The 13110-nt window shown below is 41.7% G+C and overlaps 1 protein-coding gene across 5 annotated transcripts in view; it reads right to left on the bottom strand.

Moving 5' to 3' along the window:
• Positions 1-13110, bottom strand: part of FBXW7 (F-box and WD repeat domain containing 7) — a 173841-nt gene that overhangs the window by 20845 nt on the left and 139886 nt on the right. For all 5 annotated transcript variants that reach the window (XM_057419032.1, XM_057419030.1, XM_057419033.1 and 2 more), the window contains 2 exons: positions 10676-10758; positions 7537-7678 (listed from right to left, as the gene is read on the bottom strand). In XM_057419032.1, coding sequence (XP_057275015.1) covers positions 7537-7678; positions 10676-10758 — 225 coding nt within the window. The remainder of the gene's footprint in view (positions 1-7536; positions 7679-10675; positions 10759-13110) is intronic.

A 13110-nucleotide genomic window follows, 5' to 3' on the forward strand; every position in this document is an offset into this window, starting at 1 on the left:
ATGTCCCTAAGTGACAATGCTGTAATTTCAGAATCCTGGCTATAAACCAACGTGTATTTTGTAAGTATCAATTTACACCTGAATAAACACAGAATTTCAATTGGTAATTTTCTTACTTCACATTTTTACTAATGGGCACCATAAAACATGAAGATGTTAATAAGGCACTCATCTGAGAGCAGAGCAGATCAGCAGCAGCATTTGTAGAAAAGAATTAATAACTGAATATACTGCATGTATGAAAAGCAAGTCTTAAACTCATCTGTGCTCAGCAAAGAGTTTTGATTTGCTATGCGAAAGCAATTTAAAGAAAAAAACAATTTCTACAGGAAAAAACAACAGCCACCACTAAGTGATGGAGCAACAGAATTAGAGCATGAATAAAGCCTTAGAGAGAAAATGAGACATAACACTTTTTGAGAGCAGATTCACATTCATACTCTTGCATGTCTTCTAGAGTGACATTTACAAGTAAATTAGCACATACAAATGATATTGTAGTTATGGCAAGAGGCTAACTGAAAAAAAAGGCAAGATACCTTACAATTAAGAGTTCTGTATTAATCTGCCATGTATCTCAGGACCTTTATTGCTTATGCTCTAAATTTCTGTTCTCTGGCTTTGATTCTGACAATCAAATCCAGTCTCCACAATACTACAATGTTTGTATATTGTGAAGTTTCTGCAGAACACGAGGCAAGTGAAGGAGAAGGCGGAATTTTTGAAAGCAAACAACATGCAGATAAATACCCAGCTTTACTTATGTAGAAAGATCATCATAGAATCATAGAATAGTTAGGGTTGGAAAGGACCTTAAGATCATCTAGTTCCAACCCCCCTGCCGTGGGCAGGGACACCTAACGCTAAATCCTATCACCTAAGGCATCGTCCAACCTGGCCTTGAACACTGCCGGGGATGAAGCATTCACAACCTCCCTGGGCAACCCATTCCAGTGCCTCACCACCCTGACAGGAAAGAATTTCCTCCTTATATCCAACCTAAACTTCCCCTGTTTAAGTTTTAACCCATTACCCCTTGTCCTGTCACTACAGTCCCTAATGAAGAGCCCCTCCCCAGCATCCCTATAGGCCCCCTTCAGATACTGGAAGGCTGCTATGAGGTCTCCATGCAGCCTTCTCTTCTCCAGGATGAACAGCTCCAACTTCCTCAGCCTGTCTTCATAGAGGAGGTGCTGCAGTCCCCTGGTCATCCTCGTGGCCCTTCTCTGGACTTGTTCCAACAGTTCCATGTCCTTTTTATGTTGAGGACACCAGAACTGCACACAATACTCCAGGTGAGGTCTCACAAGAGCAGAGTAGAGGGGCAGGATCACCTCCTTTGACCTGCTGGTCACGTTCCTTTTAATGCAGCCCAGGATACACGTTGCATCCTTTCTAATTAGAATGACAAAATCCTTTTTGTCAGGAAAAGTATCATTTACACACACAATGATCCACCTGACTTTCACAGAATCATACAGTGGTTAGAGTTGGAATGCGCCTTAAAGCTCATGCAGTCCCAACCCCCTGCCATGGGCAGGGACACCTTCCACCTGACCAGATTGCCTAAAGCCCCGTCCAACCTGGCCTTAAACACTGGCAGGGATGGGGCAGCCACAGCTTCTCTGGGCAACCTGTACCAGGGTCTCACCACCCTCACAGGGAAGAATTTCTTCCTTATATCTAATCTAGATCTCTCCTCTGTCAGTTTAAAGTCATTCCCACTTGTCCTGTCACTCCATGTCCTTGTAAAAAGTCTCTCTCCAGCATTCTTACAGGCCCCCTTTAGGTACTGGAAGCTGCTCTAAGGTCTCCCTGAAGCCTCTTCTTCTCCAGGCTGAACAAGCCCAACTTTGTCAGCCTGTCTTCATAGGAGTGGTGCTCCAGCCCTTGGATCAGCTGCACAGCCCTTCCCTGGACTTACTCAAGCAGGTGACCCCGTTCCACCAGGGCAGTGAAAGCAGCTTTGAGCTACCCTAATGACAGAGCAAGCACCTGCTGGGGTGGCCGTGAGCAAGAAGGGAGTGCGTAGCCACACACTCTCGTTCTACAGCAAAAGCGTGGCAGATATAGCCACCCTATAGCCCACCCTAACAGAGGAATGGAAGGGGAAGGAAGTTCCTATGGCCTGAGCCTTTCCGCACACTGCTGGCAACTGTATAATGGTCTAAGTGGGCAAGCAAACGCTCCCCATCCGTGTGTGTGTGCAGACCGTGACCATCTGAGATGAGGGTTTTCCTTCATATCCAGTACCTCAGAATATTAAAAAGAAACAAGAACATCTCAGCATAAATTGCAGCAATGCTGTTATAAACAGCTTTTATTATAAATTTCTTTCAACAAACATTTGCCTCACAGAGCGGCTCTCCATAAATCATGCACTGAGGAACTGTTTATCTCACCAACTTTCCCACTGCTGTTTGTTTCATTAACCCAGAGCTTAGCTGGTGCTAGGTACAAACGTTTGCAATCTATAATCTCATCTGTCAGCTGTGTTTGAATTTAAGAGAATTAAAAAAAAGGGAAAGTAATACCTGTGCTACTTCCTTATAATATAAATTTCCAAGGTCAGTCTTCCCTTAATTTATAAGCAGCGACATTTATTAAATTAGAACAACTCAACCTGAAGAGCATTGTTTTTTGCTGTGGTGAACACTGCTCACAGTTATGAGCACGTTATTGATTAATAATTTCACTGTGTGCTATCTTCATCTGTAGCTCTCTTAAACTTAGACATTTCTGGGTTTAACATAAAATACAGATCTGAACAGAAAAAGGAAAAGATTTGAAAATGGGGAAGAGATGCTAATGAATAAAAGCAGTATCCTCTTTCATCTGTCCATTCATCATTAGGGGATGGCTACAGGCAGCTTCCTAAGGCTCTTTTTAAACAATCAGCCGCTACAAAATGTTTTCTCTAGGACATTGTCCCCTTAGTCTTTCACTTAAGCAAACAAACCTCCAGCTACAGTCGGTAAAGGGTCTCTGAGGGAAATGTTTGGCATGGAAAATTGGGATGAAGCCTTGCCAGATGAACACAACTGTTTGGGTTAACGAAGGCAGGACTAGTAAATTACTGCTTCTGGGCCCCATGGCTTGATCCGTCTGCAGAAAAAGAAATGCATCTAGCACATGGAGCAGAGAGAGCAAGAAACAGCTTTGTGGCTTCGATGAGAAACAACAGCGAATGAAGGCTGTGGAAGAGGAAAAAAAACAAATGTGTGCCAAGCAGTCTGCAAAGTTTCAAACACTGCAGATGACCAATGCAGAGGCACGTATTCCTCTTCCCTCACGTTTATTCAGGGAGGTGTTTACTTTACAAGGCTCTTTGGCTGGTTCATGCCACTTCTTGGTTCCATTGTGCAGTTGCTGCAACCACGGCACTATCCATCCCTTCCTTTTACCCTTTGCTATTATGTTTAAAAAATCCTTCCTTTCCTTTCAGGCATGCAAAACTTTATTATTAATACGAACAACTTTGCTTCTTCTGCAACTTCCACCTCATCCCTCCTGTCTGATGTGCCACCTATCCCTTCATTACCTCCTCTTTCTGCACCTCCACTCTTCCATGACCTACGCTTTCCTATCGCACATCTCTCATTTGCTAGCTCCAGTTTGCAGAATTACAGTTTGCAGCAATTACATGCTTTTTCTACGATAGGTATATTTAGAACACCTATTTTAAAGGGCTTCATTGCAGGGTGCTGTTCTCCATTACTGAGTTCTGTCAATGGAGGTCTGTCATTACACATTACCTCTTCTGGAGGTTGCCTCTGCCCAACTCTTGGAGCAGTTACTGAGAACCCTGCCATCCTCCACCTTAAAGGTATCTCAGCCCAGATAAAAACAGCACACAGGCAAAACCCACTGAAAGAAACATCATCTACATCAGCAAGCAGTCTGTCACAACAGGAGAGGTTTGGGAGCAGCTGGTGCTGAAGCCCCCACATCAACTCATCCCTATGACCTTAGTCTAGCCTCTTGGCCTAACACCTGCACCACACGTGGCATGCACCTGTCTTCAGGAGGCAGTGACTGGTTCAGACCCATTTGTCCAAACTATGGGCTGGACAACGTAGCTTTTCTTCGCAAAGTCTAGTTTGCGTGTATGAAAACTGCCCTGAGACCTAAAGCAATGGGAAATAAGCAGGAATGATCAGGAGATATGCTTTAAGTCTGCACCGCTCCTCTGAAATAAACCGCTAATGGTGATACAGCCACAAGAGGTATGTAGCTGTAGTGTGGATCCCTCCCATTCTATGCAGGGAGGCTGTGCAGAAACACCAAACCCTTGACCTGGCCCCACCATGAGACACAGACCAGCAAACATGGCAATGCTGGCTATGACACAATCTTTCTGCCTGCTTCAAGTAAGAGGTGGACTCCTCAGTTGCACATTTATGCATTGACGAGCATCTCTGGAAGAGTAAGAAATGGAAAATGGGAAGCAATTTGAAATCAGGTGGCTTAGCCAACTACTTATGTAAAAGCAAGGAACGGTACTCTTGCCAGCCAGAAATGGCAAAAGCATTTTGGATACTATCTAAACTGCTGAGAAAAAGAATGCTTCCAATTGTAGGTAAAATAATAGCATTCACCAGTTACTCAAAGTGATTGCCTGTAGTCGCTGTGTATGGAACAGCTTTTCAATATCAATATTCCAAGAAATACGTTTTTTTTTTTATCACATTACTTAAATAAAACCCAACACTCTAAGTATGTGAAGTAGGAAGAATGAAGAGAGAACTTATTATATTTAAAGCAGTACTATCTCTGACTGAGCTTAGCATGCAGCTGAGGTTTTTTTCCCCTTATGGCAAGCAAGTTGGTGCTTTAAAAAAAATATATCCTGCTTCAAATAAAATAAAATTCCTTGTAAAAGAAGAGCTCTTGTTAAAGATACACTTGGGCACTGAGTTCCTTTAAAAGATCTTCTAGTGGATATTAAAAAGACCTGAAGCCAAGAGCCACTGCGAAACAGAAAAAATAAATAGGCCTTTAAGAAATTAAATGGTTTGAACCTATTAAAATGCTTTTCTATTTTCCTTTCCAGACTAACATTTCATTGAAATCAATAGAAGTCTTCATTTTTAAAGGGAAGGCGCAACTACGCTTTCAACTGTTTCTGCATTAGTTTTCTGTCACTTTAAAAATGAAAGTCTTAGAACAGCAAAAGATAAATTTAACACATAAAAGATGAATTTTTAAAACCCCCTTCAAGGCCATCTGAGGTTTTCTTAATATTTGAACAGTGGTCTTGCTTTTTAATTTTAAAAGGTAACACAGAAATGATTGAAGGCCAATGTACAGGTAGGAGACCTCCAAATAACTGAGTATCACTTGCTCCTGACAGCTTCTATGCCAGAGGACAGTTCTACCTTGAAACAGTGCATGTTCAGCTACCGTGCCCCTGGAAATTTAACTTTAAAATTAATTGGAAATATACTTTCACATAAAATAAGATGGTGCTATTAAGCAGCCTTAGCTGGCATACAGTACATAATGAAGAAAGCGCTCCCGTTTCTGTTTCTCTACAGGAAACACTTTGTATTGCAAGGAAGATTCTACATTTGCTATTTAATTCTGCCCTTTGGGCAGAGCAACCTCCCTTACTTTAAGAATGTGCTTTTATCTTTTGACTGTTTAAGACCTGCCCCTTTCATAAAACTCACGTGGAAAAGAAGCACACAGAAAATGAGGTGCCTTGGCATTAGCCAAGGAGATGTAACACTGAGGTACAGCTACGTGACTCTGAAAGCTTTTGGTCCTGAAGTAAGGGACTCTCTTCTGTGAATACAGTAGAAACTGCCAGTGACAGAAGTGGTCAGTAGGTGCTACCCAGTGATCTCCAGTTATGAGAAAGGCCTCTTTCTCGAGTACAGATCAGCATTTAGGCACTTAGTACTGCAACCAAGTATTTTGAGAAGTCAAAAGTATCTAATCATGTATTTATTAAAGCATGGTTTCTACATTACTGACTCCAAGTTTAGGACCCTAAAATAATAACAACTGAACTATAGGCAGAATTTCCATGGGCTTATAGACTTCTTTTCCTTATCCGGACCAAACAGCCAACAGCATTGCTTTTACTGTTGAGCATGTTGGCACCACTCTCTCAAAACATTTCAACCTTTCATAATCTTTGTTTAAAAAATATGTATCTGTTGATAACTAGCAATCCTATGCAAGAAGATACACATTGTAAATTGCAGATAGCTACTGCAGCTAAAAATAGCTTTTGCTAGTACAAAGGCTGTAATGCTACAAAATGTTAAAATACAATGTAGTATTAACATCATATACACAAAATACTATTCAAATAGGATTCTTAGGGGTTAAAAAGACATATTTACATGAACAGTCTCACAAAAGATACATTATAATAATTATATGTGAATATTTTTAAGAAACTGAATGATGTGTACAAGAATATCTTAATTCCAAACTTCTACTGTTTTAAGAAGCATGTGTAAAAATAAAGAATGAAGGAGTTCTGCATTATTATTTTAATGTTCAGAACTGACAGTGATTGAGATCAGTGGTATTCTGTGGCAGCATAAATCAAGCCAAAAGCACGCTTCTGCCTGCTAAATTGTATGCTTGCTACTGTATCTACAATATTGCTTCTATCTTTACCTGATAAAGTCATTGAAACAATGCCTGTATTAGTTAGTCCTTCTGAAAACGTTTTTAGAAGTAACAGTTTATTAATCATGATAGGAAGACATAATATTTCCATTTCTCAAATCAATGACTAGGACTTATCCCTGCTTCTTAAAAACACAAGAGCAAAACTCTGCAGTAAACAGGTGTCCACAGTACAGGTTACAGAACAGGAGCAGAGGCCTACTCCAAGCTGTGTTTGTATTAACACACATAAAAGTGGCTTAGGTGCTACCAGATCTGTGCCCACACAGATTTCAGTTTCAACCTGTGCAAGTGGTCCATAGCACTGTCCTTCACACCTTTCCTTTTGTCAGATTATGTTTTAGGCATTGCTGAAGGCTGTTGGCAAGATACAGAAAACCTCTTTTGCTGCTCCCTTCAGCAGCACATGTGTGTACTGGCAGACACTGTGTTCCATATACAAAGATGAGTAAAAATACACACTGAGTTTCCTTTTCATCTATTTTTGTTAAAGTTTTATTTCTATCCTTAGAAGGCACCAGACTTATGACAAATTTAGTGCTATACCTGCACTGAAGCAAACCATGTGCTAAAGCTTAGCTTGAGGCCATGGAGGCATCCATTACGTGTTGGACAGACTTTGCAGAAGATGCAAAAGCATCAAACAGGAAGGGTTATTTTACTAAGAAACCAGAAAAAGCAGTTATTTTTTGTGTGTCTCTACAGTAACTACCTGAAACAGGGAACAACAATTCCTCAAAAGCTGGTGCCCGTTTCTTTTTGCAAGAGTCCACAAAATCAATGACAGAGATATTCTGGAATGGATGAGGAATCTGGCTCTACTGAAGCAACCTCTCACTTAAATCATGGAGGCAAGCTGCTCCAAGTATTTCTCTAAGCATGAGTTACCTGAAACATTTTCAGCCATTCCTGAAGGCCTGTTGGTGGCTGCACAGATGTAATGCGACGACGTTGCTGCCCCTGGCCATTGGCTGCTCTCAGGTCCCCAAAAGTAGTAGGTGTGGCAGAGCATGGCACCAGCCCCGTAGTACTACAATACAAACAGTGATAGTCACATGTGAAACATTATTGAAGATTTAGAAGTCTACTGAAGAACAAAAAAAAAAGAGCACAGAATTTGCAGCTTTTACTTAAAACTCTTAAATTCATGCAAAAGGAACAACATGAAAAATGGTTCTGCTGGTCTCTCATGAGGTCAGATCCCTCACCTTCATAAATCAGTTTCTATCACTGCAGTGCTAATCCTCCAGCTGGGGGGGAAATGGGGACCACCTCTCAAGGCTGAAAAATTACCACTCTGTTAACTGGTCAGCAGGTTGCCTCTGAAGACGCAGATTTGCATATTCCTTTCCTTGCCAGAGTATTCCCTTTTCTTTTGAGCTGTGCTGGTGCCTTCTGGTGTTTATGGTGATGTAGCAAAGCCAAGAGTTCAGTCTCACCTGTATGTAAAATGTGCTAGTGCTGCTTCATAACCAAACAGGAAAAAAAATGTATCGGTTTTTAGCTCTTAATTTGTTGACAAAGAACTAGTAATATCAAGCAGTTCTACTGGCCGAGGGGTTTGGAACTGGGCTTTGAAATACTCTATGCAGTCTTTTAAAGTTTGCCTGTTGATGTACTGATACAGGAATAAAGGTGGGGGGGGGGGGGGGAGGTGAAAAAGGAAAAGGAGCCAAAGGTGCTTTCTGAATTACAGTCTGATGTTTTCACTCTGACATGTTAAAAACCAGCTCATTCAGATGGGATGGAGCTTTCAGAAGAGCTGCGATTAAGCTGCTGTTGCAGGAGCCTAAAGAACTACAGCTGACTGGGTTTTCTATTTTTTTTACATAACGTAAAGCACTCCATTCACAGCCTATCAAAGTTGTGCTCCCTCGCAGGAGATGGGGAACTCCAGTGGCGTTTGCACAAGCATGAAAATTTTAAATACAATGTGGGACTCCAAAAAACCTTTTGCTTTTGTGTACGATAAATCCAGCTTTTAAGTAGATGTGAGCTTCAGGGGTTTACTGACTTCTCAGTGGCTACAGAAATAGCTTCAAACGATGCAAGGCAAGTTCATTTTAATATTTATCTCAACATACTCTACGAATATTGCACTCTACTCTTCCTTGTTCTGAAGGACAATCACAGCATGTCCTAGCCTTTACCCAAAGTGGTAAAGATTGGTTTGAACAGGCTTATTTTTAGCTGCTGATTTTACTGAGTAATAACAGAAACAGAAGCTGATATAAAAATACTGTTTCACAGATGAAGGATCCTCTCAATGACATTTGTTTACCGGCTATCCCTCTTACGTGCAAAGAAAGTTCATCAGGCTTGCCACTTTTAAAGAGTGTCTGATCTTAGGGAATATGGAAAACAAGCAGGTACACGAACTGCATTGTTTGCCTAAATGCCATTTAAATAAAACATAACCAAACAGTCTAAAAGAGAGAGGATTGGATGTTATTTAAAGAGTCTTTTATGCCAATAATGGCTCAAAATCCAAACCACATTAATTTGAAAGTATTCTTAAAATAAAAACTGGGTTTCCAGCTTACTCATTCTCAGCATCTGTACAGAGATGCTGTATCTTTGTGAAGGTGCTATCACTTAAGGTCCAAAATAAGGCTCTTAAAATTGACTTATATCGGATCAGAGCAGAATGTAGCCTCAAGCCTGCCCCAGCAGAACAGTTACGCTTCCATTTCTGCTGTTCTCAGTCAGAACCAGGATCTAAAAGCCCCTTTCCTTTGACCTGAGATTAAACCACAAGATTTTCTGTTTGTGCTTCATTTTTTCTGTATGTTTTCATGCCCCTGAAACAGTCACCCAGGTTTCTGTAGAAGCTGGACAAGTCCAGTGGTTCCTCTGAATCTGACAGATACACTTGACAAAACACACGCTTCCTTTGTTGCTGAACTGTGTATTCCTGTGGGAGTGCAGAGAATTGATCTGTCACCTGAAGAACTGGTGGCCACAAGAGCATTCTTCCATTAGACTGATTTAGAAACTCAGAGAAGCTACCAACTTCGAGGGGGATGTGGGAGCTGCAACATGTGCTTCTCAGCAACAAGGCATTGCCTCTTTTCCTCTGCTGAAGCATTTACATATCTGAAAAGCAACCCTGGAACCTGTTTCCCCACAGTCCTAACTTTTCACTCATCACCTGATAAACCTCTTAAAGGAAGAGAAATAAAATACAAACTACTTTTGAAGAGCCATCAGTGACTGAGCACTACTACTGCATGTTCAGAAGAAGTAACATCCCCAGACAGTTTGGGGATGCATGTGTAATGCTTGTGGGAGGTCTGATGCTTCTTACAGGTTAAAAACGTAAGATGGTGTGAACTCAAACAGGCTGGGAAGCAGCGTCACACCCGAGCACGATTGTTATGGCAACTCTACAGTCAGAACTGCAGTTTTAAGGTGCGCACCCAGGGCCCTGTTCTACCACTGCTGCTCACGTTTAGAAGTGCTTTACCCCACAGTGCATCTGATCGGAACAGCAGCAGTTGTTTGTGTGATCTGGTACCATTCAGGAGTAGTAAGGAAGCAAACTAGAACCCCTAATGCTTTAATACTGTGGATAAAAAGTACGTGTGTGTTCCTGTTAAGATCAGATGGTCTGCTCTGCCTACATAAATTTCCATTCTCTCATTCCCGTTACCATAGCAAAGTGATACATTTGATCACAGTTTGTAATAGTCTAAGGGTTTATCATTATGTGCCTTTTTAAAAATCTGATTGATTTTATTCCCAGGAATGCTTCAGCCCTCAAAAAAGTCTCTGAGTAAATGGGTATGCTATATTTAGAATGAAACACAAACCTCAACAGAAGAAATGCAAGTCTGGCTACTTCATTAAAACTCATCTTCAGTTCATGTCATTTAAATTAACTAAGCAATATACGAATGCTGATACCACCACTTCTTTGCTGTACAGTGCTTTAACATTAAGAGAGCCATGAATCAGGCTTAGCAATTGGAAAGACAGGATATACGCAAGAATCAGGATCCGGCGATCTCATGTTGCATTTAATTACCTTGTGTATTCTGAGACTTTGCAGGGTTTCTTTCCCAGAGAGAAAGAACGGACCTCGGAGCCATGGTCCAACTTTCTCTTCATCTGTAAGGTGAAGGAAAAGAGTAACAACACAGATTTAGTGACATGACCAGCTTTACTTACAAGTACTTCTGTAAAATTAATCCATTTTTACCTTTTACTTCAATATTGAATTTCAACAAAGTTGACACTCAGAAGATGATTTAAAGCAACATTGTAGTTCCTAACTTCAACAGTATTTGATACATCTTCTATATAGTGCATGTATATGTTATTGCTGGTTTAGTGTCCAAAATCTATTGGAATTACATTTATATCCAAATTTCAAATGTGAGAAAGTGTGCAGAACTCTGCGTTGGTTTATTTACTAAGCTGTTCTCTCTCTGTTCTCCTGGGAAGGGATGGAAAGAACTAAACCAAACCTCTCCATTGTGTTCATGTTCATCGCTAAGTCTCTCATGGAAATGGTTAAATTTTAGGCAGCCTGTCTGCATTATAAACCAAATATTCATTTTGGGGCCTGAAACAAACAAACAAAAAAAATCAAATCCATTTTTTTCTCTTGTCTCTCTTAAAGTTGTATCTTCAAAACATTTCTAAACCTGCCTGATGGATTAACCCACATTTCTACAAGAAGGGTAAGAATGAAACCCCCTGCGCCTCGGTCCTGAATGTCACCCGCAATTAGATCTGATCAAACCGAAATAATGAGCAGGGCAGCTGCTAAAAGGGAAAGCCAGTCTGCAAAAATTACCGAAGAGACGGAGAGCAGTGAAAGCCGCATTTATCCAGTCAGACACATAAAGATTACTTTCTACATATTTGGGTAATCTTTAACCACAGGCTCTTGGACTCGGCGAGACATACGTGTGCCAAATGCGATTCCTGAGGGTTTGTTGGTTTTCTTTTTTTAAGATGTGTGATACGACAAAACACTTCAGCCAGGAGAAGAATGCCTGCTGCTGTTTACAACTGTGAGCTGCAGAATACATGAAGCACTCGTATGACAATTCAGACTTTAGTTTGACCGTTTGCTCCTTTTCCGAAATCTCATCTTTAAGACACAGTTTAAAAGTTGGCATTTGATTTGATCTTTTTTAATGCTCTGTTATACCATAGCTCTTTAACCATTTACTGTACCAACCTACCTACCTAAAAACAAACCACCAAAACCCCAACAGGATTAGCTAAAGCTCATGGTCCATATACTTCTGTTGTGATTCTTTTCTTTTACTTTTAAAACCCCTTTATGGTTTTGCCGAGAAACAGACACTGAAGATCTCGTGTTTCGCCTCATTACCGATTACAAAGGAAAGCTAACTACGAGTAACTGGTCTCATTTTTACCGTAGCAGCTACAAGGCAGCCAGAGGAGCTTGCCTTGCGGCTGTGTGGGCTTGCCCATGCCTCGCATGGGACACTCCACAGCATTTCACCGGAGCAGCATTCAGCCAGAACCGCCCTGAGCGCTGCTGAACCACCACCAACCTCACCCTCCCAGCTTCCCACGCCCCATGAAGATCAGCTCCCGGTGCTTCCCCAGGAAAACCAGATGTGAGCATCCCTGAAAAATAATTGGATATCATCTTTCATCGCTGGGCTAAGCAAGTGAGCCACCAAAATTACTGGGAGCATAAATATGATGTGTGAGCATTAATTTCAGATTTCGTGATAGACTTCTCAGAGAGGATTTTTCTTGTTCAATGGAAATACTTATTTCCAGCCTGCCTTCCTGAGAGGTTATCCTCATCATATCCCTGTTCTGCTTCTCACAAGAGGGAGATGCGGTTTCCCAAAAGCACACCTTAAAATAAGAAGTACGAAGCCTGCAGCAAGCAGAGTGAGCAGCTGTAGGGATTTACTCTTGTGCGGTAGCAGAATAAACAATATGCAGTTTCCTATTCTACTGCCTAACAATGATTTCACCTTTTCAGTTGGTTTGGGGTTTTTTTCAGGTATTTCAGGGAACTTTCTCATGAGATCCACTGCACCGCCAGACTTCCAGCATCTCAGACCGTGCTAAGTAAATACACTGTCAAAAATGCCGTTTACCACACGAAGAAGATAAAACTTTCTCTACAGCAGAGATGTCTGGTGACAAGATTTAGACATTGCTCGGGTGTCTGTGGAACCGAAAAACAGAAACCGCCGAGCAAACACCCCCGTCACTATTTAATCTGTCTCTGGGAAACACCGCTCCTTCAGACAGCGTTTATTTATCCAAATAAGCGAGACTGCAGCATATCAAAAAAATACTGAGAGGGGCAGCGAACTGTATTCCGTATTCCGCATCGCCACCCGCCGCCGAGCGCTGGCAGCTCTCCCCGGCCGCACACCGCAGCCTCAGCCCCGCGCCTGCCGCACGTCTCCGCCGGCGCGGAGTGGCACCGCGGGAGATGCGCGCCCCCCGCAGCCC

The sequence above is a fragment of the Pezoporus wallicus genome, unplaced genomic scaffold (genome assembly GCF_028554395.1).
Source record: "Pezoporus wallicus isolate ANWC-B61680 ecotype Strahan unplaced genomic scaffold, APGP_CSIRO_Pwel_v1 contig_2384, whole genome shotgun sequence".
Taxonomy (NCBI): Eukaryota; Metazoa; Chordata; class Aves; order Psittaciformes; family Psittacidae; genus Pezoporus; species Pezoporus wallicus.